At 40.0% G+C, this 25,979-nt stretch overlaps 1 protein-coding gene and 1 long non-coding RNA gene across 3 annotated transcripts; both read right to left on the bottom strand.

The window, feature by feature from the left end:
- Positions 1–754: 754 nt before the first annotated feature.
- LOC117462571 (sodium- and chloride-dependent GABA transporter 2-like) lies at positions 755–17,326 on the bottom strand. Its single transcript, XM_071206207.1, has 14 exons — positions 17,137–17,326; positions 16,860–16,994; positions 16,603–16,743; positions 16,336–16,420; positions 16,129–16,261; positions 15,872–16,006; positions 12,689–12,792; positions 12,468–12,592; positions 11,695–11,807; positions 10,915–11,052; positions 10,668–10,770; positions 10,060–10,160; positions 8,993–9,174; positions 755–1,220 (listed from the first exon to the last, which is right to left on the bottom strand). Exons 1-14 carry the CDS (start codon positions 17,324–17,326, stop codon positions 1,097–1,099), a joined length of 1,809 nt encoding a protein of 602 aa, XP_071062308.1. The 3' UTR covers positions 755–1,096.
- A 4,028-nt stretch (positions 17,327–21,354) lies between these two features.
- LOC139435644 (uncharacterized) lies at positions 21,355–22,846 on the bottom strand. 2 transcript variants are annotated; one of them, XR_011644862.1, is made up of 3 exons: positions 22,768–22,846; positions 21,995–22,073; positions 21,355–21,452 (listed from the first exon to the last, which is right to left on the bottom strand). It is a non-coding gene; the product is annotated as an uncharacterized lncRNA (long non-coding RNA). The 2 variants fall into 2 exon arrangements; XR_011644861.1 differs by having other exon boundaries at positions 21,995–22,066; positions 22,768–22,845.
- Between the last annotated feature and the right edge of the window lie 3,133 nt (positions 22,847–25,979).

The following is a 25,979-nucleotide window of genomic DNA, read 5'->3' as shown; positions in this document are numbered from 1 at the left end:
GCTTATGGCTGCGTACCGTATGACGTTTTTTATGGCACCTGTTATCTAGCCTACCTAATTCCTTTAATCCGTAAAGTAGAGGCAAATGAGATTGCAGCGATACTTCCCTCTCTACACAGGAACAGCAGGTCCATTACAAAAGGACAACAGGTAGCGAGCCTACTTTTGCCCTGGTACGGCATTTATGTTAGTCAGCAGGAGATCATGGCATTATCCAAAGTAGTGGAGCATCATCTAAATGTATCAAGTATCGCGATGTTAGCGGAACATAAAGAACTGCAGGAAGTTAGGACAGTAGCACTACAGAATCGCATGGCGCTGGACCTCCTCTTAGCTGCCCAGGGGGGCGCATGTAAAGTAATTGGTGCAGAGTGCTGTTCCTTTGTCTCTGACGCCACACCTGAAGTTACGGATATGGTCCAGGACACAGCTAAGGGGATAAAAGAATTGCATGAAACTCATGGGTTTACACTTGGGGATTTAAGTGGAACTCTTGGGTCCTGGGGAGCGGGGTTGGTTAAATTTGTTGTTACTGTTGCAGTGTTTATCTTGGTTGTGCTAATCCTAGTGACCTGTTTGATCACTGTAATTAAATTAGCCATACGCAGGGTTGCCAAAACTACCCTCCAGGCCCCACAGAGGCTAGTGGGGTACTCTACTGTAGATGACACAATGTTGATGTACGACGCCGAGCTTCCAGACCCATGGGTCTCCGTGGTAGTTCCGGTACCTTGGGTACCTCCTTTCAGCGATTGATAAATTGATTAAAGTTGACACTCAGAATAAAGAATAAATGTTTTGACTTTTCCTTTCTCAGGTTGTTTTCAATAAAATGTCTGACTTCTCCTTTTCAGATTTTTGAACAAATGTATTCGAATAAAATGTATGTAGTAAAGTGCCTTACTCTTGAATAAGTGTATTGAAGTAAACGTAAAGTAATGCTAAAAATGGAGGACACTGTAGCTTTACAGATTACAGATTGATCGATTCATCACTGTGAATTTATACCTTAACTGTGAATTTTTAACTGAATCCCTATTGATTCTGATTTTATACCTCAATTGGATTTCTTATAATCCTACATTCTAATTGTGTTTTAATAAGTAATTGCCTTGAAGTAAATCTTTAAAGATGTAAGCTGAATTTGAATTTGTGTTTGATGAATGAGATTAACTGAGGGATAAATGATAAAAGATCTTGTTTTTGAAACATATATTTTACTATTATATTTTTGTATTGCATATGTGTTATTATTGTGCTTTTTGACAAAAGAAATCAAACACTGAAGAAAGATGATTTTTCTATTATGGTTGTCTGTATCAACCATTGTGATTGGCTGTTCCAATCTTATTCTGTTTTTGATGTGATTAATGTAATGAGGAATCCACCCAACTCTGAGGACGTTTTATTTGATTCAAGTAGTGACTGAAAATATTCTTAGACTAATGTTAATTGGTTATCAATGAATTGATAAAAGCGTGGATCTGTGAGAGAAATATTTTGTTTAGTGTTTGTGCCAAAAAGCATTTTGTGTTTCACATAGGTCTGCCATAACTTAGAGCTAGAGTTAAAGGTTAAAGTTTAAAGGTTAAAGGGTTAAAGGTTCCGCTTTCCTGTTGGGGGACTGTGACTAACTGCCAGAGGACTTTAACAGACTGTCTTTGTCTCTGAATCCATGTGTTTGTAATTATTGATCAGAAGACGCGCAAAACAGAGGCCCCTCCCGGAATCCTCTGGTAGATTGTCTGTGTTTTCTGTGTGATGCTTTAGTGAGTTTGGGGTTTCCTCAAAGCATGTTGTGTGAATGTCTTGAGCTCACTCACGGCCGTGGCTCTCAATAAACCCAGTGTTTGATATAAAGCGGACTCCAGCCTCCATTTCTTCCATCAACATTGCTGAAAAGAAAATCTCTCTCACACTCACAACATGTGGGAACATCCATCCATCCATCTTCTCCCGCTTATCCGTGGTCGGGTCGCGGGGGTAGCAGTTCCAGCAGAGAGCCCCAAACTTTCTTTTCCCTGGCGACATCAACCAGCTCTGACTGGGGGATCCCAAGGCGCTCCCAGGCCAGCGAAGATATATAATCCCTCCACCTGGTCCTAGGTCTACCCCTTGGTCTCTTCCCAGCTGGACGTGCCTGGAACACCTCCCTAGGGAGGCGCCCAGGTGGCATCCTAACTAGATGCCCGAACCACCTCAACTGGCTTCTTTCGACGCGAAGGAGGAGCGGCTCAACTCCGAGTCCCTCCCTGATGACCGAACTTCTCACCTTATCCCTAAGGGAGACACCAGCCACCCGGCGGAGGAAACCCATCTCGGCCGCTTGTATCCGCGATCTCGTTCTTTCGGTCATGACCCATCCTTCATGACCATAGGTGAGGGTAGGAATGAAAATGGCCCGGTAGACAGAGAGCTTTGCCTTCTGGCTCAGCTCCCTTTTCGTCACAACGATGCGGTAAAGCGACTGCAGTACCGCTCCCGCTGCTCCGATTCTCCGGCCCATCTCACGCTCCATTGTCCCTCATTCGAGAACAAGACCCCGAGATACTTGAACTCCTTCACATGTGGGAACATTTATGGAGAAACATTTTTCTATTGTAAAACAAATATTTATCTGCATACTGAACAATTTAGAAACTCTCTAAAAGGTATTATCTTCTGTGACGTTACGACCCTGTAGGGATTGTGGGTATTGCACTTCATAATTACATTCTATGGTATGCTTATGACATTGATACCAAAATACATGGGATTAGGGGAGACCTTCCTGTTGTTTGCATTGTCACTGATAAATGACTGCGTAGTATTCATTGTCAAGATTTTGTGTTTTTAAACTTGGGACTCTTTTCAGACTGCTCCGGCTTGGGAAAAGATATGAGCCTTAATGTGTAATGTTTTCTGTAATGTATGGTAAGCTTATCCTTTCATTTGATAGTCCCATTTGGATGTGATAGAAGTGAAAATATGAATGTAATTTATTTTCAATATTTACATAAATACATAATTATTTTAACAAATAAAATAACAAAAAACATCATAACAAATACAAAATAAAAGGTTTGACAGACAGCCATGCCCAGCATGGGCCTGGAGAGCTGCAGAGTCCATTGGGGGAAGAGGGGGGGGTGGGATGTGGGGAAGAGGAAGAGCAGCCATGTTAACAGTGTTATGGCTACAGATGTTATATCTAACTCAACATTAGCCATGACAGTCTGGGCTTAGCAAGGGCCTTAGAATATATACTCTAAAGGCCAAATCCAAAGACAGTGATACTGACATTTTAGCAGTTCACAGTCTTTGGAGGTGGTCTTTCAGGCAATTGGCTAGTGACTTTAAAAAATATATCATTTCCCCTAGGGGTGAAATGAAGTCCATCTCGCAAACAGCCCAGGACTGTCATGTCTAATGTTGGAGTGTCAACAATGGCACCATTTAGGCTATGAACAAAAGTAGCCATAACACTGTTAACAAACTTCCGGGCCTTGTCAATTTTGACAGGATTTGCACCAGCCCTCCACCGGCGCCTCTGGGAGAGCATGATCTTCATGCCAGGGTGCCGATGGTGAAGCTGGTGCAGGTCCTCCTTCATCTGGTTCAGCAACTGAACACTGGGCACATCCCCCAAGTCATTGCCGCCACAGTGGATGAGGAGGACATCCGGGGCTGCTCTTCCTCGCAGGGAGTAGGAAAAGAAAGGGAGGACACCTCTCCAGCGCAGTCCACCCCAACCGAACCAGCACACCCTCAGGTCGAGGCCAAGGTTGCTGCCGATGGTCTCTGTAGCTCTCTGGGCTCCACGCCGGACATAGCTCCCGATTATCCATACAGTCACTATGGGAGGAAAATAAATGAGAGTAACAAATGCTTCAGATAATGAGGAATATCAAATTAAGTATAAAGGGTTGCTCATTTTGTTCCTTTGACAATAACTATGAAATCACACCTGTATGGTTAAAAGTAACAAGAGAGCAAAACTTCAAAAAACAGATTAACAGCACACAGTTTATATATATATTTATATACTGTGTGCTGTTTATCTACAATTGTGCACACATGTATATGTATAGTATGTTTGTGTGTAATGTCAACCATCTGAAGTCCTGTAAAGTAAGCCAGGACCATCAATTTACAGGTTGTGCAGTTTGGCATGGAGGAGGTTGCCATCTTCTTTTTTCTTAATGCTGAAATAAATAAAAATGGTTTAATCAATATAAAAGCACCTTTCTTTTTCTACAGTCATATTTCATTAATCACATTTAATTCACGCAACACTGGCCATATCTCTGCTAGTTTACAAAGTTTAGTTACAAATGACATTTATATTTGAAAAACGGTGAAGCACTTAAAAAACAATTATATAGTGTAGGTTCAAGAACATTTAAATTAAAAGGACATGTTTTGTAAAGTTACAGGGTATCTTACCTTCAGAATATGCCGGGAACGAGGAGCAGTGACCACAAGGTGGGTTGTTAGCATAGGTTGTTAGCTTAATACTGAATAGAGCATGTTAGCTTAGCTTCTTAGCGTGAGCTAGGTCTGAAACGTCACGCTCGGTGGCAGCAGGTCCCGCCCTGTCCCGCCTCAGCACCGCCTCTTTGCCCTTATTTGGAGCAGGCGGGAGTTAGACTCTGACGTCACTGTCGAGCCGTTAGTGGCCGACTCCGCCTACTAAGGGCTTCACGGCAACTCTGCAGAATCCTATGGGTGACGTCACGGACCCTACGTCCATTTATATATACAGTCTATGGGTAAAATACAGCAGGCAGACATAACAGGAAGAATATGTACATTTTAATCCAATCAAATAGGACATTGTCACACCATTCAAATGTATCCATGTACATTACAACCAATAACAAAGCTTAGATGTGTTTATTTGTTACGTTGTTTACGTTATGTGTTACGTTGTTCAGTGTGTGTCAGCCGTTAACCTAGATAGATAAACTTGCAAACATGTCAGAAGAACCGGCGCATAATAAAACAAAATACAGTCAAACTATGCTGAAATTCAACAACTTGAATGTCACATCCACAACTCCGGAGCCTGGTCCTTCAACCATAGAACCAGCGCAGCCAGATGAACCCCAGCAGCAGCTCTGTGGACGCAGAGGCTGTCAAAACCGCCGCCGCCGGCATCGTTGAACCGAAACAGGCTGGTTCCGACTGCATGGAGGTTTGTTGTCGGGACATTGTGACGGGCACATAAAAGCTTATTTAGACAAAGAGAACGGTACTTCAATGCAGAATGGTACAAAAACAGAGAGTGGTTAATTATTTGCAAAACCACTAAACGAGCCTTCTGTGAAATATGTGCTGCTGTCAAACGGCTTGTAACTTTCTCCAAATGTGGAGATGACAGCTTTGTAAATACTGAGTTAATAACTGGAACTTTTCACAGAGCTTACTTCAGTCAAACACCAGTCAACATTCAGCTTGTCAAACAAGAGCGTAGCAGGAAAAAATAAGAGATGGAATGAGCAACTGCGCTGTCATATGTGTGGGCTGGTCTGTATAGTTTAATTTACAGGAAAGGAGTGAGCAGAGGGTTGAGTTGTCCATTCTTGTTCTGTTTTCTCTGACTATCTTCCTCCTGAAGACCCTCTCAAACTTTCATTTGCTCGCGCTACTAAAGAGACACGTTACCATGGAAACCAAACAATGGTGTAGCTGTATTGAAGTCCGAGTGGAAACAGTAACATTTGGTGCGTTATGTTAGAATGAAAAAAATTAGATTTAGTCAGAAATCGGGAGAAATGCGGGATACATATGACCCCGGGAGGAAAACGGGAGTCTCCCGCGAAAATCGGGAGGGTTGGCAAGTAGGCTATGTCACATACACACGCACTTTTTGGCCCCCCCACTTCTGAAATGAATCCGGTGCCGCTGACCCAGACGGTTCCTCTTCAAAAAGTACTGCCGGATGCGATGCGATCTTGGGGCGCATAGCGATTAAATGTAAAGTCAATGCAAAGACACGGCGAGACGTGAATTTGTTCCAGGTGGCGAGCATGACTGGGCGCACGCATGACGCGGCGTACGAATGACGCGGCGGCTGACGCATGGCGCGGCTGACGCATGACGCGGCTGACGCATGGCGCGGCTGACGCATGGCGCGGCTGACGCATGGCGCGGCTGACGCATGGCGCAGCGCGCAAATGACGCGATTGAAGGGGTCTCTGGCAATTGCGAGAGTTCAATGTGTTCAACTTCAGCGCCAAATTTGCGTGATGTGTTCCCACGTAAGCCAATCAGCGGTAAGTATCTCAGCCTGCCGTCACCGATGTTGAATCAGAAAAAACATCAGCCGTTAGCACACAAAGCTCACAGTTCCTCATATCTATCAAGAAACTGGAGAAAATGTTAACATGTCAAACAACAGACTGTCTATGGCAGGGGTGCCCAACCTTTTTTGAACCGAGAGCTACTTTTAAAGTTGCCTGTCTGCCGAGATCTACCAGTCCAAATAGAGAGGCGTAGCCATTACTGACAGCCTACTACCAGGTAAATACACACTTCTACTTGTATAAAACTGCCCTTTGTACGATGAATACTTCATAAAATACTGCAGATCCTTTATCTTACCTCTTTCTAATACACACAAGTATTTAACTGAAGTTACAGAACAGTGTTGTTGATACAGAGTTGGAGTTTATCCACACGTCACATACTACAGTGGGTAATGTTTTCAAGAAACATTGAACAGTGCTGCCACATATGACACAGGAAAAAAGAAAAGACACGGAACCCTTTCTTTGCCATGATATAAAAACAGTGTTGCTCCAAAAGTATAAATTAGGCTTACTAATAAGACAACTCAGATCTGAAGCTACTCAGGAATCTGCTGCCAAAGTGCAATAAAAAAGACAAAATTAATAGAATCAAACCCTTTTTTTGTTGCATTTTAGTAGAGTATAAAAAGAAATGCCTTTAAAATAGGATGCAAGCAACACTAGTTTCTTAACCTGAATTGATAATAGACTATAATCAATTTAAGTTTGCATTCTTATACCATTGTGTACAATAATTATAATGAATAAGTTCTAACAAACTAAAACTTACAGCTGATTAATAACGGTATCTAAATTGAGTTTTTATTATATCAAAAACCTGTTGAAATGCTGTTATTTTTACTGTCCCCCAAAAGCGCGTCGCAGCCTCCAGGAATGCTTCTTTAACAACTTCGCCGTCTTTGAAAGACTTCATGTGTTTCGCAAGAACGTGACTGACACGATAAGATGCTCTGGAGCAGCCTTGCTCTTGTTGTTGGACATGGTGAAAATGGACTGCTGTGCATTTAGCTGTCCTTTCAGGCCCCTCCCCTTTTGGAGCGTAGGGCAGAATTAGGAGGGAATTCCGTCTCGTAGCGTTTGTGCACTGTTTTGAAATGCCGCTCCTAAATTACCCTTCTTCGGTAAAGCCACGCTCGCATTGCAGATGAGACAGATGGACTTTGAATTGGAATAGATAAAAAAATAATCATCCTCCCACTCGGAGTGAAAATTATATATTTTGGGCTTTTTTGCTTCTGCCATAATTGCGGTCTTGTGTGTGTGCGGACTGTCACTCCTGTTGACACCTGGTTGACACCATAGATTGACACGGTTTACATAGAAATCGATGGCAAAGTTAACATGGAGTTTCAATCAAGATTCATTTATTTGCACAACCAAAACCTGTATAGTTTAAAAGGAACAATTCAAGTAATAATATCCACCACCAAAAGTTATATAAGATGATAAGGTATTTTTACAATTGTAAGTTTTTAACGCGGCTGTCCACAAAGTATTCATTTTAAGTCAAGGGTTGGACTTTTTAAAACAAGAACATTCAGACACCAAGGATGTAAAGATCTCCTGCGTTGATTTTGTAACTGGCTGTAGACTCTTCTTTGGTGATGCATTCATCAGTTAATAAGGGATTAAAAACCCAATCAGTTTCTGTGAGGATGGAGATACAAAGCAATTGTTACTACACTGGTCAATTAATTTACTACATGTACTGGAATTTCAGTTTCAAGGTATTTAATAATCAGAACAAAATTATATAACACTGATCCCAGGGTAGGAACAAAATAATTCTGGTTTTTATTCACTAGCTCTATGCTTAAGCGTCAATAAATATATAGTGTAAGACATAACATGGGCATGCAATATCATATGAAATTCGATCATCCTGTGTGGATCAACTCAAATTGCAGGATGGTTATTTTACTGTCCCAGTGTTCAAGTTGTGTTTAGATGAGTGTCAGCATAGTACATTTGAAGCGTAAGTGTACTAAGAAACAATGAAGGTCCTGAAACAGAAAGGCTGAAATGTTCAGTCCCCAACACCATGGTGGTTTAATCTGAGAACATCAATCACTGTTGTCTCTGATTAAAGGTCTTACCTTCAGTACTGCCATGTTTTCATTTTTAAGTTAAAGCATGCAGCTCTGTATCAGGAGTAGGAGTTTCAGGGTAAAGATTCTTCTTTGGTGGAGAAGATTGCAGATCGGATGCAGGAGTGCATAACGTTTTCAGTCTCTATGGAAAGAAAAACAATTGCCAGATAATTGCCTACAAAGCATAAACTACAACATAACAGTACCCCACTGAAATACACCAAGTTAGCTTGATTCTAATTTCGTTCAGTCCATTCACATATAACATATTGTATATATCGACAGAGTATCGAAGTAGACCTAAATGAAATAAACCTAAACTGTTAAGCAGGTCTCTGTAATAAATCACTCAGAAAACTGCGGCCAGAGTCTTGACAAAAACCAGAAGATTAGAACACATCACCCCAGTTCTTAGATCTCTGCACTGGCTACCAATAACTTACATAATCGATAATCGGACATGCTGCTCTGTTACGAGCCACCCAGAGCTCTCAGATCTTTGGGGACGGGCTTACTCATTGTTCCCTAGATCAGAACCAAACATGCCGAAGCTGCATTTAGTTTTTACGTGCCTTTGTGTCTGAAAATGTGCTATATAAATAAACTAACCTTAACCTTACCTGTCTCAGTGTTCCCGGGGTTACAGCCATACAATAGATAATCCACAGAGGAGTCAGGAGAACTGAAGATAAAGCAAGAACCATCCCAATGGCAAAGCCCCACCAGGGGTACTCGTAGGTGTTGTTGTATTTCAGCGGGCTGAACTTGACCAGAGAGAATATCAGTGTTCCCTATGACAAAACAAGTGGAATAAAAAGAAAATCAGAGGAGCAGCTTACATTTTCATCAATGGATATATAAATATATTTTTCTTATTGTCATTCTGATATTTTTCCGGTGAATGTCTTAAAGGTCCCATGACATGGCCATTTCTACTGATCATAATTCCATTGTTGAGGTCTACTAGAATAGATTTACATTGTTCATACAGCATCTCTGTATAGTATGTGTATTCACTCTCTGTCCTAAACGGCTTGTTGGAGCTCCTGCCCCCCCCTTCCTATGAGCCTACTGTGCTCCGATTGGTCAGCTCGTCCATTCTGTTCTGATCCAGTCCACCACCGTTACAGCGGAACATCAGTGTTATGTGTTACAATGGCGTTTGTTAGCAACCAGAAATAGACACCAGTAATGACAAACAGATGAGAATGCTGCGTGGGGTCATGGGTGCCGTGTTGGTGGGACGTTGCGGGGCTCGCTGCTGCACCCTTTGAGGCTCGAGGAGTGGATAGTGTGAGCTGGATTACTGGTGTAGTTTCCTGGTTGCTGCGTGGGGTCTGCGAGACAGCGAGACACTGCGGAACTCAGCCTGAACACACACTCACAGCCTGCGGAAATCTGCGGAGCTGCATTACGTCACTATGACCGTTACGTCACTATACTCAGGAAGAAAAACATGGAAAAAGAAAAATCTCCAACGAGGCGTTCTGGGGCAGCATAGACAGGTCTTTTCTGTGTTAGAGTTTTACTCGTTACAGGGTGTACTTTGAGGGTTTGTGACTTTGCAGACCGTTTACATGCATAAAAAGCTTCATAACACACAAGGGGACGGGTAATAACCGGAAAAGCATGACATGGGACCTTTGAAAAATAGATAGACCAATACATTTACTTACAACACAGAGACATGGTGTGATGAACTTCCAACAATATTTCATAAGCGATGAGGGGTAGTAGCCAATCATTTCCTTTATATTGTCATAATAACGATCAGCACCTTGTAGTCAGGGAGTCATTAAAGAATATGATCAAACACTGGGATTCATCTACATTACGATATAAAAGGGCAAGGTCTGATGCCTGGCCACGTGCTCATAAGGAAAAGGGGACAGAATGTCAGCACTACTAGAGTCCATTACATTCCTGAGAACGGTCTCAAGTCTTTCTTCTTTTGGTCCAAGAGGAATGAAAGCTAAGTTAATGTGTAAGATAGTACTGGCCTCACAGATAGGCGGGAAATGTTCTGCCCTCCAGGCAGTTGTTCAAATGTTTTAATGGCTTTAGCAGTGCCCTCTGGTTACTTATGCAGTGCAGATGAAAAACAAAATGATAAGTGAGTAAAATGAGCAAATATCAATACAATGTTTTGTTAACATGATTTGTAATATGTTATCACTGTTATTCATAATGGCATAGTTTTAGGGGCTAACATTACTTAACATATATATACTGTATGTCTGTTGGACTCCTAATTTTCCTTGCTTAAAATGATCTTGTTGCTTACCATATATCCATCCCACACAGACGCACTCCAAAATGGCAAAAATCATGAATGGTATTCCACTGCAAGCATAGTAATCAAACAGCAGAAATACATAAAGTCCTCCCTACAGCACATGACAGAGAAGACAGAAACAGGAACACAAAAGAGATTGTTTTGTTAAATGCACAACATATTTGGCACGGAAAGAGAGACTTAATGGTGCTGTCTTTTACTCTTAATGTCATAGATTAAAAAAGTAGACTCTCACCTCAGTCACCATAAACAGGCCAATAACAAAGGAAACACCACAGATGATCAGCAGAAGTAGTTTACGTCGATGACCAATGAGAAAGAAGGATGGAAACATGTCTGATATGGCTGTCACCAGGCCTTCCAGACACACAAACTGTGGGTAAAAGATAAATGTCACCTTTACATTTTCTACACTGATTATAACAATTAAGTTTCTAGCATTCTCAGGTCTTAAAGGTCTCCTATTATGCAATTTGTAGGCATATATTATGGGTCTCAGATATATACAATTATATAAAAAACATGTCTATGATGTGTTTTGCTCAAAATACCAAACAGATCATGCATTTTAGACATCCCTCATAATCCTCTTTTTCAGCCCTGTTAGAGAAGTGCTGATTCTGGTTCAGTAGCTGCTGGTTGTTGTGCAATTTGCATGATAGGAGACCTTTAAGACTTTTGGAAATGTTTTAGTCTTCATGAATATTACCTTCAACCAAGTGCATATTCTGTCCAAGCATTTAATGTAACTTAAGCCTGATTGCTTATATCTTTTATGTATTTGGATACTTAATATCTCTAGATCTAGATATCACAAGACACAACCATTGAAAATATCTTATGGAATATTTGCACATGAAAAGCAATACAAATCAATCAAAAGTAAAAGGAAATAGAGATATACTGATATTGTCTTTGTATGCAGGGATTTGATTATAAGGGGGGCTTATAACCCAATGTTATACATTTATTATGTACAGTATATGTTAAATACAGCTGAATGTGAAAACTTTACCTCACTGTCCAATCCAAGAAGGATAATCATGATGAAGAAGAAGGCAGCCCAGAGTTGAGGCAAAGGCATCATGGATAAAGCCAGAGGGTAAGCAATGAATGCCAGGCCAGGACCTGCAAGTCGATAGCCAAATGTCTTAGGAATTAGTACACTTATCATTTCTATATAGCACCTGCTTTTAAGGGTGGAATTAGACCAGACCCTGCTTAGTTTGTGTCCAGTGATGATGAGTTATTCAAACTAAATCTTTTATTTCTGGACCCATGTACACCAGCTGGTATTCAGTAAGTTGCAATATGCAATCTAACCACGAGATGGCACTATCGTAGACACTGGTCGTAAAAAAGGTGATAATATTTCTGTGTTGTGTTTACAGCAAGTTTCTGCTGCCACCAATGGGTCAAAATATCAGGTGCTGCAGGATTTGATTGATTAATTGATTTTATCTTGGATTATGTTTAGGAAATAAGGAATACATTTAGAGAGTAGAGGGTCCTCCTCATAAGTACAGAAAAATGATGTTCTTGTGAATTATAATTGAAAGAACCCTGCAGCACACATTGATGTGAGGTCCCACATGATATATGGGGACCAAAATGCAAGTGTTTCTTCTCACATGTTATTGTGAGACTTGAATTTGTTAAGTTGTGAATTATATATTTTTTCTCTTCATCTGAAAAAAACAAAACAATTTATTCATCACTTAATATTTTTCATAGGAACACAACAAAGCTAATATACACCACAAGGTTTTTCCTCAAACCATCCCATACCTGATTCAGCTACTGTTGAGATGTCAACACCCAATTCATGCGACATGAAGCCGAGAACAGGGAAGACTGCAAAGCCAGCAACAAAGCTTGTTAAACTGTTCAGTGCCCACAAGGCGAAAGTGTCTCTGGAAATTAAAAGGACGATTATCTATTTTATCCTGCATGACACAAATCGTTAAATGCATATAATGTACAAACATAGGATACAATGTTATCCTTACTTGTAGCAGTTGTTATTGTATTTGTTGTAGCTTCCCATCGCTTGCAAACTGCCTACGCAAATGCAATAGGAGAATAATATCTGGCTCCCAGCATCCATCCACACCTTAAATCAGTTAAATGTGCAGTGCCAGTGATTTTTAAATGCTTTTCAATATTGACACATATGATGTTTATACTTGTATAATATACAACTATACTTTGTTATACTGTGTACTTGGTTCAGGCATCTACAGTATAATTCTACCTTTCTGTCCCTCTCTTAAGCCACATGTCCACTTCCATGCATGTCTTAGAAACTCTCTAACACAATTTGTATCTTTCCTCCGGATGTACTCAGACTTTCCCACTGGTCCCATCTGACTCCTTCATCCTCCTGCTCACTTTCCCTATTACTCCCAATAGTATTTTCACCTTCTCCACCTTCTCATTGGCAGATCATCCATTTTGCTTTTTTTCCTTTGGTAGACCTGAAACCTAACTTGTACCTGCTTGTATTCCTGGTAATGTGTGATTTCTCAATTCTCGGCCTCTGGGCCCTGATGGCAAATACCCTGTTCCTTTTCGTTTTCAGCCAAGCCTTTATAACAGACAAAAACACTTCTGGTCATTAATGTATGGGTACAGCACGTAATGGTGAATACTAAGACGTCAAAGATAAAAGCATCAGCAATATTCAAAAATATTTTCTTTAACATATTTGGAGCCATCAAAGACGGAAAAACAGTCCTGCAGTCAATAGATAAATGTTTTGTCTGGGCAAGGAAAACATATTTTTCCCGTTGCAGATGTGACCAGATGAAGGCGTTTTAAATAGTCTCTGTGTCTTTAAGATCTAAGATACATATTCCTAAATTCCTAAAAACATGATTTAAAACTTAAAATGTTTGTCATGATCCAATGGCAAAACAGCATATTTCAGAAGATCTCTGTTTTGACAACACAAGGACAGTCATTCGTTGAATACAGCATTCCAGGGTTTGTGAATCTTAGCGCAGGTACATCTGCATAATCAGCATCAAATATAATTAAAAAAAACATATTTATACATAGTGTGCCAACGGGGTAAAACTAGTATAAAGAAAACATAATTGGTACCAAAAACAACCCCTGAGGTACACCAAACTTAACAAAAGAATCATAAAATACATTGTTTTTCCCAGAAACAACGAACCTCCTCCTAAAAAGCTGTGTCAAATGCTGCGCTAATGTCCAGAATTACAATGACTTGGCCATGCGATTAGGTGAGAGGCTGAATTACACAGATGTAACCAAGCTTTAATCAAGCTAGATTCTAAGAAACCGGCTGGCCCGGACAACGTAGAACCTTTCTTTTTAAAGATAGCTGCAGATTTTATTGCTCCACCTCTCACTACTCTTTTTAACCTCTCCCTCAGCACTAACACAATTCCAAAATGGTGGAAGTCAGCGTATGTCCTGCCTTTGCTAAAAGGAGGGGAGGCCACCTTATTAAATAACTATAGGCCAATCTCTAAGTTGCCAGTTCTGGCTAAGGTTCTTGAACGCTTAGTGAATGAACAAGTAAAGGTGTTTTTATGTACAAATGACATCCTGTCTAAACATCAGTCAGGCTTCAGAAAGCAACACAGCACCATCACTGCCACAATGAAAGTGGTGAATGATGTGGCGAGTATTTTAGATAATAAGCAGAGTTGTGCAGCTCTATTGACTGACCTTTCAAAAGCGTTTGACACCGTCGATCATCACATTTTAAAGCAGAGGCTAACCAGTATAGGCATGTCCAGCCATGCAGTGGGGTGGTTTGTAAACTACCTCTCTGAAAGGTCCCAATGTGTTCACTTTGATGGGCTACTTTACATTTGTATGCGGATGATACCGCGATGTACTGTGCAGGTCCCTCCATTAAGGAGGCTGGTGTTAAATTACAGGCTGTTTTTAACATTATTCAGACTCAGCTCTCTGAACTAAAGCTTCTTTTAAATGTTGAGAAAACCAAGGTAATGCTCTTCTCTAAAGCTAAAAAGACACCAGAGCCTGTTTTAGATATTGTAACTACGCAAGGAATAAAAATTGAAGTGGTTACCTGTTACAAATGCCTTGGTATCTGGCTTGATGATTGTCTCACTTTTAAACTTCATGTCAATAACCTGCTTAAAAAGCTGAGGGTTAGGCTAGGTTTCTTCTACAGGAACAAGTCCTGTTTCTCGCTTGAGGCCAGGAAAAGGCTAGTCACTGTGACCTTTTTACCTGTGCTGGACTATGGGGATCTGGTCTATATGAATGCACCTGCCCATTGCCTGGTCAAGTTAGATGCTGCGTATCACAGTGCACTAAGATTTGTGACAAACTGTAAAGCATTAATCCATCACTGTACCCTGTATGCAAGGGCTGGTTTGCTTTCATTAACTGTACGGAGGCTCAGTCACTGGTACATTTTTATATACAAAGCCATGTTAGGGAAACTTCCATCTTATATCTGCTCCCTGATCTCACGGAGAATTGTAAGTGGCTACTGCCTGAGATCGAATGCTGTAGTTTTATTAAATGTGCCAACTGCTAGGACTGTCTTAGGGAAGACAGCTTTTAGATGCGCAGCTCCACTGTCTTGGAATAGTCTGCAAATTAAATGGAAACTGAACAATCTGGTGCCACTAAATGTTTTTAAAGCTCGGTTGGATGCTACTCAATCGGAAGCTATTGGTACCTGTTTATGTGGATAATTATGTAAATGATGCTGTATGATGTCCTTTTGTTGTTCTATTTATGTTTTTATGTTTCATGTGGAACTACTTGAGCAGGTCTCCCTTGAAAAAGAGATCAATGATCTCAATGGGATTTATCTGTATAAATAAAGGTAAAAAAAAAAGATTGGTTGTAAATAAAAACAATTCATGGCTGCTCTGCCCACACCTTTGTACTGTGTCTTTAAGGGACCAAAAGTTTGTTGAGCTCTGCAGGGCTTTGACGTGAATTCAACTTTGCAAAGTGAATTTAAAATAAATGGCACAACTTAGTACAAAAACGGCTTGCACACTTGTATGATGACCTTCCTTTTGAACTGATCACCTATTAGTATGATTAACCAATATTTAGTTTTGGTCTAAGTTAAAGTCCATACATTTTAGTATTGCAAGTGTTAGCCAAGTAGTGTTCTGTGCAGTGTGTCACTTACACATCACTCATTAGTCACACATAAACCTCACCTGAGGATCAGTCAGACGAGTCAGATCAGGATAAAGGTAATATCGAATTCCAGTTACAGCTCCTGGCAATGTCAGCCCACGGATCAGCATCACAATCAACATCACAACTGGAAAAGTGGCTGTGACGTACACAACCTGAAAGAGGAGCACCAATACATACTGTTATTAATCGTGGTCAATAAGCCGATTAATTTTTAGGTTTTAATTATAATTTTAGGTTTAAATTACCCATTTAATAATAAGCGTATACATCTCACCTTTCCTGTCGCCTTGACTCCTTTCCAGATACAGAAGTAACAGATGATCCAGCTTAGCAGAAGGCATCCAGCCAGGTCCCAGCGGATACTGCCCATCTCTTCAATTCCCCCAGACAAACCCAAGACTCTCCTCCTAAGTGCAAGAAGAAAGTTATGTCAAGACATTTTAGTGACTCTAAAAACTGTTTTGCTAATGTGAGTACTTACTGCCAGAATTCTTTCACTGAGGATGTTGCATTTTCATTGATGTGGCGATAAACTGAATCATTCTGTCCACAATCAATGCAGTTATCTTGAAGCGAAAGAGTAAAATGAAAGAAGTTGAAATTTTCAGAATTTGGAACCATGTTGATATTAAGGGTTCTCCATACATAATTGAGCATGCCTATGATTAAGTGATTGTCTCCATATGGCCACTTACAGTAATTCTGTACCTACATAAGGCCTTTGCACTAACATCAGTGTGATGTTTACCTGTGTTCCAGGTGTTGTTGCAGCTGGCCCATGGGAGAACGGTGTGGAAGGAGGAGAAGAGGTAGAGGAAGGCCCAAGCCAGGATGACAATGTAATACACCACACTGTATAACAATGTAACTTGACTGCCGTAGCCTAAACCTTTGAAAAAAATAGAGCTGCCATTTTAACATTTGATACACAAAAGTAATGTAACAATATACACATATTTCAAATACTTTGGCACTCTATGGAATATGTAGTTATGTTAGTAGTACCTCCAAATATGGGACATATTTTCCTCCAACATGTGATCCCACCCTGAGCCGTTAACTGGCCCAGAGATACCTCTAGAAAGAAGATGGGGATTCCACACGTGGACAGGAACACCACATAGGGGATCAGGAAAGCCCCTGAAAAGACAAATTGAGAAAAGGGATTCTAGTCAGAAAAATACTACGGACACAAAATGTTACTAATTTAATACCAGTTTTCTAGTATTTTCTTATCTTACATTCTTATACAATACAATACAATAGTTTTAACTGTTCTTACCGCCTCCATTTTTGAAGCACAGATATGGAAATCTCCAAACATTGCCCAGACCAATAATATGTCCGGAAACAGATAAAATGTACTCCCTCTTGTTGGCCCACTGGCCTCTCTTTTCTCTGTTGGAGGTAGGAGGATTTTGATTGTTTTCATCTTTCATCAGATTCTTCTCTGGATAACTTGCTGGCTCCATCAGGACAGATCTGTGGTGAGAAATTATTCGGTTTTCAGCTGTTGCATTTAATACTTAACTGTGTCTGCGTATGTTAACAGTGCATTACGTATAGAGTGCATTACAAGAAAACTGGGGAGTTCCATTTGATCTTAGAACGGCAACCTCAATTGGAATTTTTAAAAGTAAATTAAAGACCTATCTTTTTAATTTGGCTTATAATTTTTAGTAGTATCACTGTACATGTTTTATTGTTTTAATTGTTTTTACATATTTTAATTATGTTCCTCATTTGTTATTGTCATTATTTGTGTCATACTCAGTAAAGCACTTTGGGCTGTGTCAAGCATGAAAGGTGCTATATAAATAAAGTTTATAATTATTATTATTAAAAAATTGTTTATTTATGTCCAACGACTTCCAAGCACTAAAAAAATCTAAACCTCTACCATAGTGCAAATGTCCTTTTTATCTGCTGCGCAAAAGTTTGGTGACCGGCAGGTCAAATCTTAAAGCTGTTGATGTCCAAATATTTCAACCAATGTAGTCTGATGTTTAACAAGCACATTCTTTTTATATACCAATATTTTTGAAATACTAACTCTCTCTGTGCGCACAGACAATTTCACATGATGTATATAAATATGATGATGAAATATTATAAGCATTACCAAGTTTGTTCCCAGCTTTCTCACGTAATCCCAGCACAGATTTTTTTGCCATGAATTGCATGGCAGTAGAAAAGGCAAAGAAAGTCAAGGAACTGGTACAAGATACATGCATTGCACCTACTGGAGACCACCGGTAAGAATCATCACTACCTCCGTTTAGCGGTACATTTAATTGATGACAAATAGCAACTTCACTCATTTGCTTTAGGTGTGGTGAAAACGGAGGAAATGCATTTTTGCTGAAGCGTGCAATAGAGTCTGGCTGCAGACCGCAGCAAGGAGGCGTTTCCTATAGGGGCGTTTCCTATAGGGGCGTTTCCTATAGTGAACGACGGGAACAGGTGTTAGGCTTGTTTGAGACACATTGCGGCTCGCCTCGAAAGTAGACGAGAGTAGCCGATCGCAGCCGGGGGAGGTGTCAAAAAGCTCGTCTTAAGTCGGACAGCTCGGAGTCGGCTTGACTGGCTGGGTTTGCAATGGCGGAAATTCCATTGTACCCACTGTAGACAAAGGTGATCTCCATTGCTTTATATAGGTTTGTTAATTCAGTCACGCAGTGACTGGGTTCCATAATTAGAAATGCTCCTCCCTCTTAATGTTTGCAAAACTGATAGGTGGACAGGCTACAAATGATCAGTCCCTTCAGATCCGCACACATGAAGCTTTATGACCATGAATTGAACAGACCTGCTGCTGTGTTAATTCTTTAGCTGCCACTTTAAGATTTATGATGTGTTCAACATGGATGTAATTTGATTTAATCTTGCCATTTTAAATGATGTATTCAATAAATAAGGTTAAACCAAATCATTACATTACAATAGATTTTATTTTAATGATTTGGTTTAAAGAGAAACTTTATTGTTATTGCACATATTACAGGTACTGAGAGAACGAAATGCAGTTTAGCTTCTAACCAGGTGCAACAAGCAGTGAAGTGGAAAGTAATGTACACAATCTACAGAATAACATATAGAATAAATTGAATGATGAATAAACAGTGGGGTATGAATACACTAGATATCAGCCTGTGAGCAGTATGAACAGTGTGTATGAATATGCTAAGATATATAAAGTATGAAAACGGTAAACAGTATAGTATAAAATATATAGATATTAATTTCATGATGATAAACATTGTGGAACAATGATGAAAAATGGGAATGGATGTGGCGACGTAAAACTGACACAAAACAACAACACACTTTTGCCAGCCAATTGGAGAGTTTCATCAGCAGCACGTGGTAAAAAACACCAATGAGTGAAGCTAATGCTGCGTTCATAGGCGCTCGGAAATGCTACTATTGCAAGCAGAACAGATCCCAACGCATGCACAATTTATACATTTTTTTTTCTAAATAGCAACATCATCCATGTACAAGTGCTCGAGATACCAGCGAGCCGTTTCCCATCAAGCATTTCGCTTCCGCAGCCCGTGGAGAGCAACTGCGCCAACTCGCCTCGCCTCGCTCTCAAGGCTGCGGGCGTCTTTGTCCCGCGAGATCTCAAAGTCTCATGTGGGCGAGCCTCCAGTGCAAGTCGGACAAAATGACTAACCATCATGCAACGCACTAGCAAGACGTTGATCGCAACTGCGCAGGTCTGCGCAGGTCTTGCTTGTCTCAAACAAGCCTACTGTGTCACATTATGCCTCCCCGTCATGAAATGCCCCCCTTGTCACGGGAACGCGCATTTCTAAATGATACGTTTACGCCTCTAAATGACACGTTTACACCATAGGTTTACACCTTAAAAAGATGTTTAAAACGAAAAGTAAACGTTCAGGGTTTTTATTAATGGTAATATTCAGACTGTGAGTTGTTTAGTGGTAGCTCATAGTCTGATTCTTATGGTTTAACTTTCGCTCCGTATTTGAGATGTCGAAATTCATTCGTCACTTCCTTTTCAGTTTTTGTTTTTTTAATCTTTTTTTTATCATTATTGTTACGTCCTGTCTGTATAAACGTGCTTTAAAATGTATTGTTTAATTTTACATAGTTGTCATCTAATAATCAAAATATGTTTACAAATGTTACATAGTCTTTGTCAGCATATTATTATATACGCTATGCGTACACAATAAAAGTGTGACATTCATGAAACTTGCTCCATTTATTGGTACCAGTCCTAGAACCATACCCTGAAAAAGGCTTGAGGGTGGGATTCATAGAAACCTCTTTTGGGGGGGGGGCATTTTATGAGAGGCCTGGCCATCACGATATGCCCCCCCTTGCTATCTTACAAAATAAAAGTAGACTGGCACCAATAAATGGAGCAAGTTTCATGAATGTCACACTTTTATTTTGTTGGGAAGGCCTGCAGAATGCACCTCATTAAAAATCAGGGGAAATGTCCCTCCCCATTTGCAAAGCCTATCGATGGTTTAACCCAGAAAAACATTCTCAGGGATAATCTTTACACTCAAAACAGAAATCACCATTAATTCTGCATCTTCCTTCTTCACAAATAGCTTAAAACACTCTTTTGATAAACAGGTAAACAGTCAAAGAAAAAGACTATTGCGCTAATCTATTTTTGAGAAAAAGGGAACATTGTTTCAGGAATCTATAAAAAACCTCTCTATATGGTAGAGGAAAAATGTACTTTTTGTTCCTTCAACTATTAACACACAGGAATGTATAAACTCACACATATACTTATTCAAGATATATAGACTTCTCCGAAACTTGGCCTGCTTGAGATCCTAAGCAGAATATAGTCTTTACCCACCAAGCACCCTGTCTTGCATACCTCCACATCCCCCACATAGCAATAAAACCCTTAACAGCCCTTTGTCTATCGCCATTTTAGTCCTCACATTTATGAAAGGATAAAACAGAGAAATCACTATAAAACACAAACACAGGTATTGCCTGAACAGTATTCACTTAACTGCTACTATTGAAACTCAAAGGACCTCTTTTAGTGTCTGGAAATTGCAACAAGACTTTCTGCCATTTCAAATGTAACACACTTCTTCGGTACAATATCTCACATCAATTTCCACAATTTGCACTCCTTTTGTCCATTATTCTTACTGAAAATGTTATATTACACATTCACATCTGACTGAAGATTGGCCCCATTTATTTGTGACGTTGCAAACTCTGCGGTACAAGGCACAAGTCATGTGAAGCTCATAAAGTGAGGCAAATAGAAATAATCAGCTGATGGAGTGTAGATGTGGAAATAGGTGCATTCGATCAGCTGACTATGTTTTTCGCAACACTTTATAAGCCTGACTATAACCACCCCTTCTCTGAGGTGCAGGCAGTGTCACAAACAAATGATGGTCCTGATAGACTACAAAAATATTCGGTGTGCAGATCTTTGTTTTCACAATAAAAGTAGTTTCTTAGTGAATGTCCTGTACTGGTCTTAAAATCTCATAACATCAGCTTTTAATGTTCCTCTTGGATGTTCTTCTTGACCCTCAGAGAAGGAGAAGATGTCGTGTCTTTCGGGCATGTCCTTTCCTAACAAAAATTACAGGAAACATAAAACATATTATTGCAGAACAAGTGTGTTATTTATGAAAGAGGTGTGTTTGTGTGTTATGGGGCTGTTGATATAATTATTTTTTAATTGTAATCAGATTATGAATGAACAGTATGAAATTCATCAACATTGAAATATATGTTATTATCAAAATAATATTTAACTGTTACAAAACGTAGTGCAACTGTAGAAGCTTGCTCTGTTGTCTCACTGAAAGAATAACTTTTACCACGTTTTTTTACAGACAATATTGAGAGATAAATAGTAGCAGTTCTCACTATGTGTTAAATATCTTTGCCTTCAATACATTAAATTAGAAAGCTGAGAAAGTCATATTGCTTGTTAACATCTAAATGTGACTTTTTGCATGGAAAAAACCCTCAACTTTACTGATGTGTAGGTGATCTAGTATTTAGTATTGTAATGGAATGTATATCAGTGTATTCAAGTCAATACTTCATTCATTTAAACTAATATCTTTCTTGATTCTTTGTACAGTATGAAAAAAGAGTCTTAGTACCTGTGCTGAAGTTCACTGCTGTGAGGAGTCCAGTTCTGTCTCTCACTCTCTGGTCCAGCCTGTCTGCATCACCTGGACACTTTAAACAAACAGATATATATATATATATATATATATGTAAAGTACCATGTGTACAAACAATATAACTGATTCTCTTCTGTTGAACATGTTGGGTTGTGTATTGTCCGAGTCGGGGTCCTTTTTATTTTACTGTAACTTTGGAAATTGTGTTACCAATACTTACTGTTTATTTGATATCAATTTGTAATACAATTAATAAAAACAACAAGGTTTGGGTTCGTTCTTCAGATGACTGTGACGTTAACTTGTAAGCTCAATAATGAACTCCAGCTCAACCAACCATATTGTAATATCTAAGTAATCATCTTGAAATATGACATTAATAATTGTAATATACACACATCTTATTGTGAGGTTGATTTCACATACACTACTTCGACGTTAGCTAAATAGAAAATAGCATGGATAATTTACAAAGGCTTTAAAAACACAGCAGGAGCCCAAGAAAATTATAAAACGTGTCATTATTTCAGTACAGTTCAATTGGTTTTATTTTCATAAACGGTTATCAACCGTTAGTGCCAAAGCAGTAGGCTATAATATATGAATTACTGCTGTAGACTACAACCACTACTTGTTTATTTCGCCGCTAAACTGCACGATATAAAACGGTGGTCTTCAAAGCGGATTTAATCCTCAATCACAATAATAATATACAAAGTAATACTGGGAAAGTAATGGGCAATACTTACCGTTGATTGACGCGCCATGTCAGCGGACTGGTAGCGACACGAACCGTTAGCGAACAGTTAGCCCCGCAGTCATCCGGTTCGACCTGACTGTGACTGTGACTGACCCAGCGCCATATAGACTGAGAGTTACGACATCTCCGTTCACTCCAATGGACCACTTTTTTACAGCAATGGCGGATCGTGGAGCCTCTCAATCGTTCCCCGGAAGTTAGCGCCAAGGCTAGCAGAGCTGTGGAGTTGCAGCATAATAGACCGTTCGTGACGGACTTTTAAAGGTAAGAAGAAGTTTAAAGATTTATATTGCGAATATTATCAGTACATCTGATTCAAATTAACATGTGTATTAAAGGATGTCAGTGGATTATCCCTAAATTAGTAGATTTAGGGAACGTTTACAGATAACAGATTAAGCTAGCATACCGAAGCAAGTTAGCAACACACGTTGAACAGCCTTTTAATTGTAAATTCCGTTCTCTTAATGTCATTTCGTTCGCCTTTTAATTGTAAATTCCGTTCTCTTAATGTCATTTCGTTCAACGTTGTTGAATTAGAGAAGAGTGGCTTCTACGGGATTGTATGCGGGGGTGGAGGGAGTTAAATATTAGATAAATATAACTTTGGTGCGTGTAAGAGTGAGTGTTTTTAGCAGAGCCATATTGTGTCCTTGTGATTATGTTGATTATTACCTGTCTGTATAATGTTGCAGCTCAGCTGATTTTGGATTGATGGCAAAGGGAGAGGGACTTAAGTGAGAGTGAAAACACAAGGTAAGTTTAATACTACTGTTTTATATAAGTAAGCATACTAAACATGTATTATATCACTGTATTATATAAGTAATCTTGTTAGTAACCTACTGTATGGCAGGTGGAGGGACAGTGATGTTACAGGTGGAGGAGCAAGACTGCAAACTCACAAGACAGAGAAATCAAAGTTTGTTCTCCAGAGAAGAGGTTGATTTCACTTCAATTTTTTATTTCATATTTTCTAAAGATGTGGAAATGGCACAAAAAAAAAACTTGAGAGCTGTAACAACATGAGTAGAGAGCCACCAAGGTTTTTCAAGTCCCTCTCTTACTCCATTTTGCCAACCCAAACTTCCAGATACATGACACCTTGCTTGTTTTTGTTGTTTGCGCTCCTCTGGCGAGAGACAGCAAGCGCATTTCGTGGCATCTGCAGGCAGTGGCAAGTCCTTCCGGCATATGCCACAGAGGCCGCTACTCTGTGGTAGCTGTGGCAAGTCCTTCCGGCATATGCCACAGATGCCACAACTTGCTGAGGCATCTGCCGCTGCTCAACGGGAGTTGCCACAAGATGCCAGAGTAAGAGAAGGTTTACTGTAGCTGCCACTCGCCTTCCATGGAAAATGCAGCTATTTAAACCCGTATTTATCGTGTAAAATGTCGCTGTTTAGGCATGACTTTATCGAACTGATCTGTACACAGGACTGATGTGCGATCTCTATTTTTCAAAAAGATTTTCATCATTTCTATTCAATTTTACTTGAAGCATGGTTTGCTAAAATAAACAAACGTGCTATATTTATGATGAAATATTGGCGAGTGAGGGTTGCAACGCCATTGGCAATTGTCGCTTCTTGAGGGGAGTTTCCACTGCTTGCTACGATAAACCAGGTATAAATAGCAGCATTTGCCACGGAAGGTGAGTGGCAGCTACCGTAAAAGTTCTCTTACTCTGGCATCTTGTGGCAACTCCCGTTGAGCAGCGGCAGATGCCTCGGCAAGTTGTGGCACCTGTGGCATATGCCGGAAGTACTTGCCACAGCTACCACAGAGTAGCGGCCTCTGTGGCATATGCCGGAAGGACTTGCCACTGCCTGCAGATGCCACGAAATGAGCCAGGCCCTACTGCCTCTGGCTAGGTGCTGGCAGGTGGAGGGCAGTGATCCCTTCCCTTCTTCCCTCAATCTTTGAGACAATGTAAGTAGAAGACATGGCACTGTACATTTTCGAACATTTAAAATATTATACCACTTAAAAATAAGAAATATTACTTTTGTTACTAAGAGTTCATACTTATTATACCTGTGTCACCTTTCACACTATAGCTGTTGTAGAGGCTAAGCCAACGCTTTAAGCCTCTGAGGATCCGCTTGGTGTGTGTAATTGACGCACACAAGTTTTCTGCCGAATAAAGGTCAGAAACAAAGTTTCCAGTTTGAAACAGTCCATTTATTTCCATTTTACTGGTTTCCATTTACTTGCTTCTTTCCATATTCACCACACGATATTACTGTTTACACAATACCCTTGCTTTGCTTGTAATCCCGTGTTTGTGTGTGTGTTCTCCGTGTGTGTGCTCCTTGTGTGTGTGTTCCGTGTGTGCTCCTTGTGTGTGTGTTCAAAAACTGTATGGGCCTTCCGGCGGAACCTCTCCCCAACACACATAGGTCAAAGCCATAAAGATGACATTAGTCATTTAGATAACTTGTGTCCTCAATTACCAGGGGATTACTGAAACTACCATGAATTTAAGAAAATGGTAGAAATGAATCTAATCTGAATTTGAAAGCATTACTTTAGATCCCCTCCCTCTAAATGTATCAATAAACATTAGAAAGTGATGCTCCTGACTACCATACAAGTTTAAGAAGATAATATTGGTTTTAAAGAATTCAAAGCTATAAATAAACAGCAACAGGCTCTTTAACCAAGGCACTGTTAGCCTAACATGTAAACTAGTTGTTCACACTAATCCTAATATTATTACTTAATATTAGCGAATTCTATTTATTTTTTTTTAAACATATTGATGTAAATACATACACATATCGATTTGTTGTATAAATATTGCAAATCAAAACCTTTATTCACTAATGATTACCAAAAATCGTAGTTCTATCTCCTGTTATCAATGCATTCACATTGCCCGCCATGAACTTCCGGGGAACGATCCTCGTCTAGGCGATTTCTCATTTCATCAAATCCCCCTCCTCGACTCCTCCTGTCCTCCGGTAGTGACCCGGAAATGAATTTTAGCGCGCCATGTTGAAGGACATATCATTTCTCTAAATGCACGTCGAGGACCGAGCATCGAGCATCGAGGAGCCTCTCTGGAGGAGCTATAACCGAGGATACACTGATGGCTCCTCCACGGCTCCTTCGCGGATGCATTTCCGGGAACAGAGATGTTTCAAAGAGTCGTGACGCACGGCCGGACTTATCTCAGCCAATGACAGCTCTGCATGC

This window comes from Pseudochaenichthys georgianus, chromosome 17, assembly GCF_902827115.2.
Source record: "Pseudochaenichthys georgianus chromosome 17, fPseGeo1.2, whole genome shotgun sequence".
Classification (NCBI taxonomy): domain Eukaryota; kingdom Metazoa; phylum Chordata; class Actinopteri; order Perciformes; family Channichthyidae; genus Pseudochaenichthys; species Pseudochaenichthys georgianus.
Note: the sequence above shows the minus strand (reverse complement) of the source record. Positions and strands in the feature narration are given on the sequence as shown.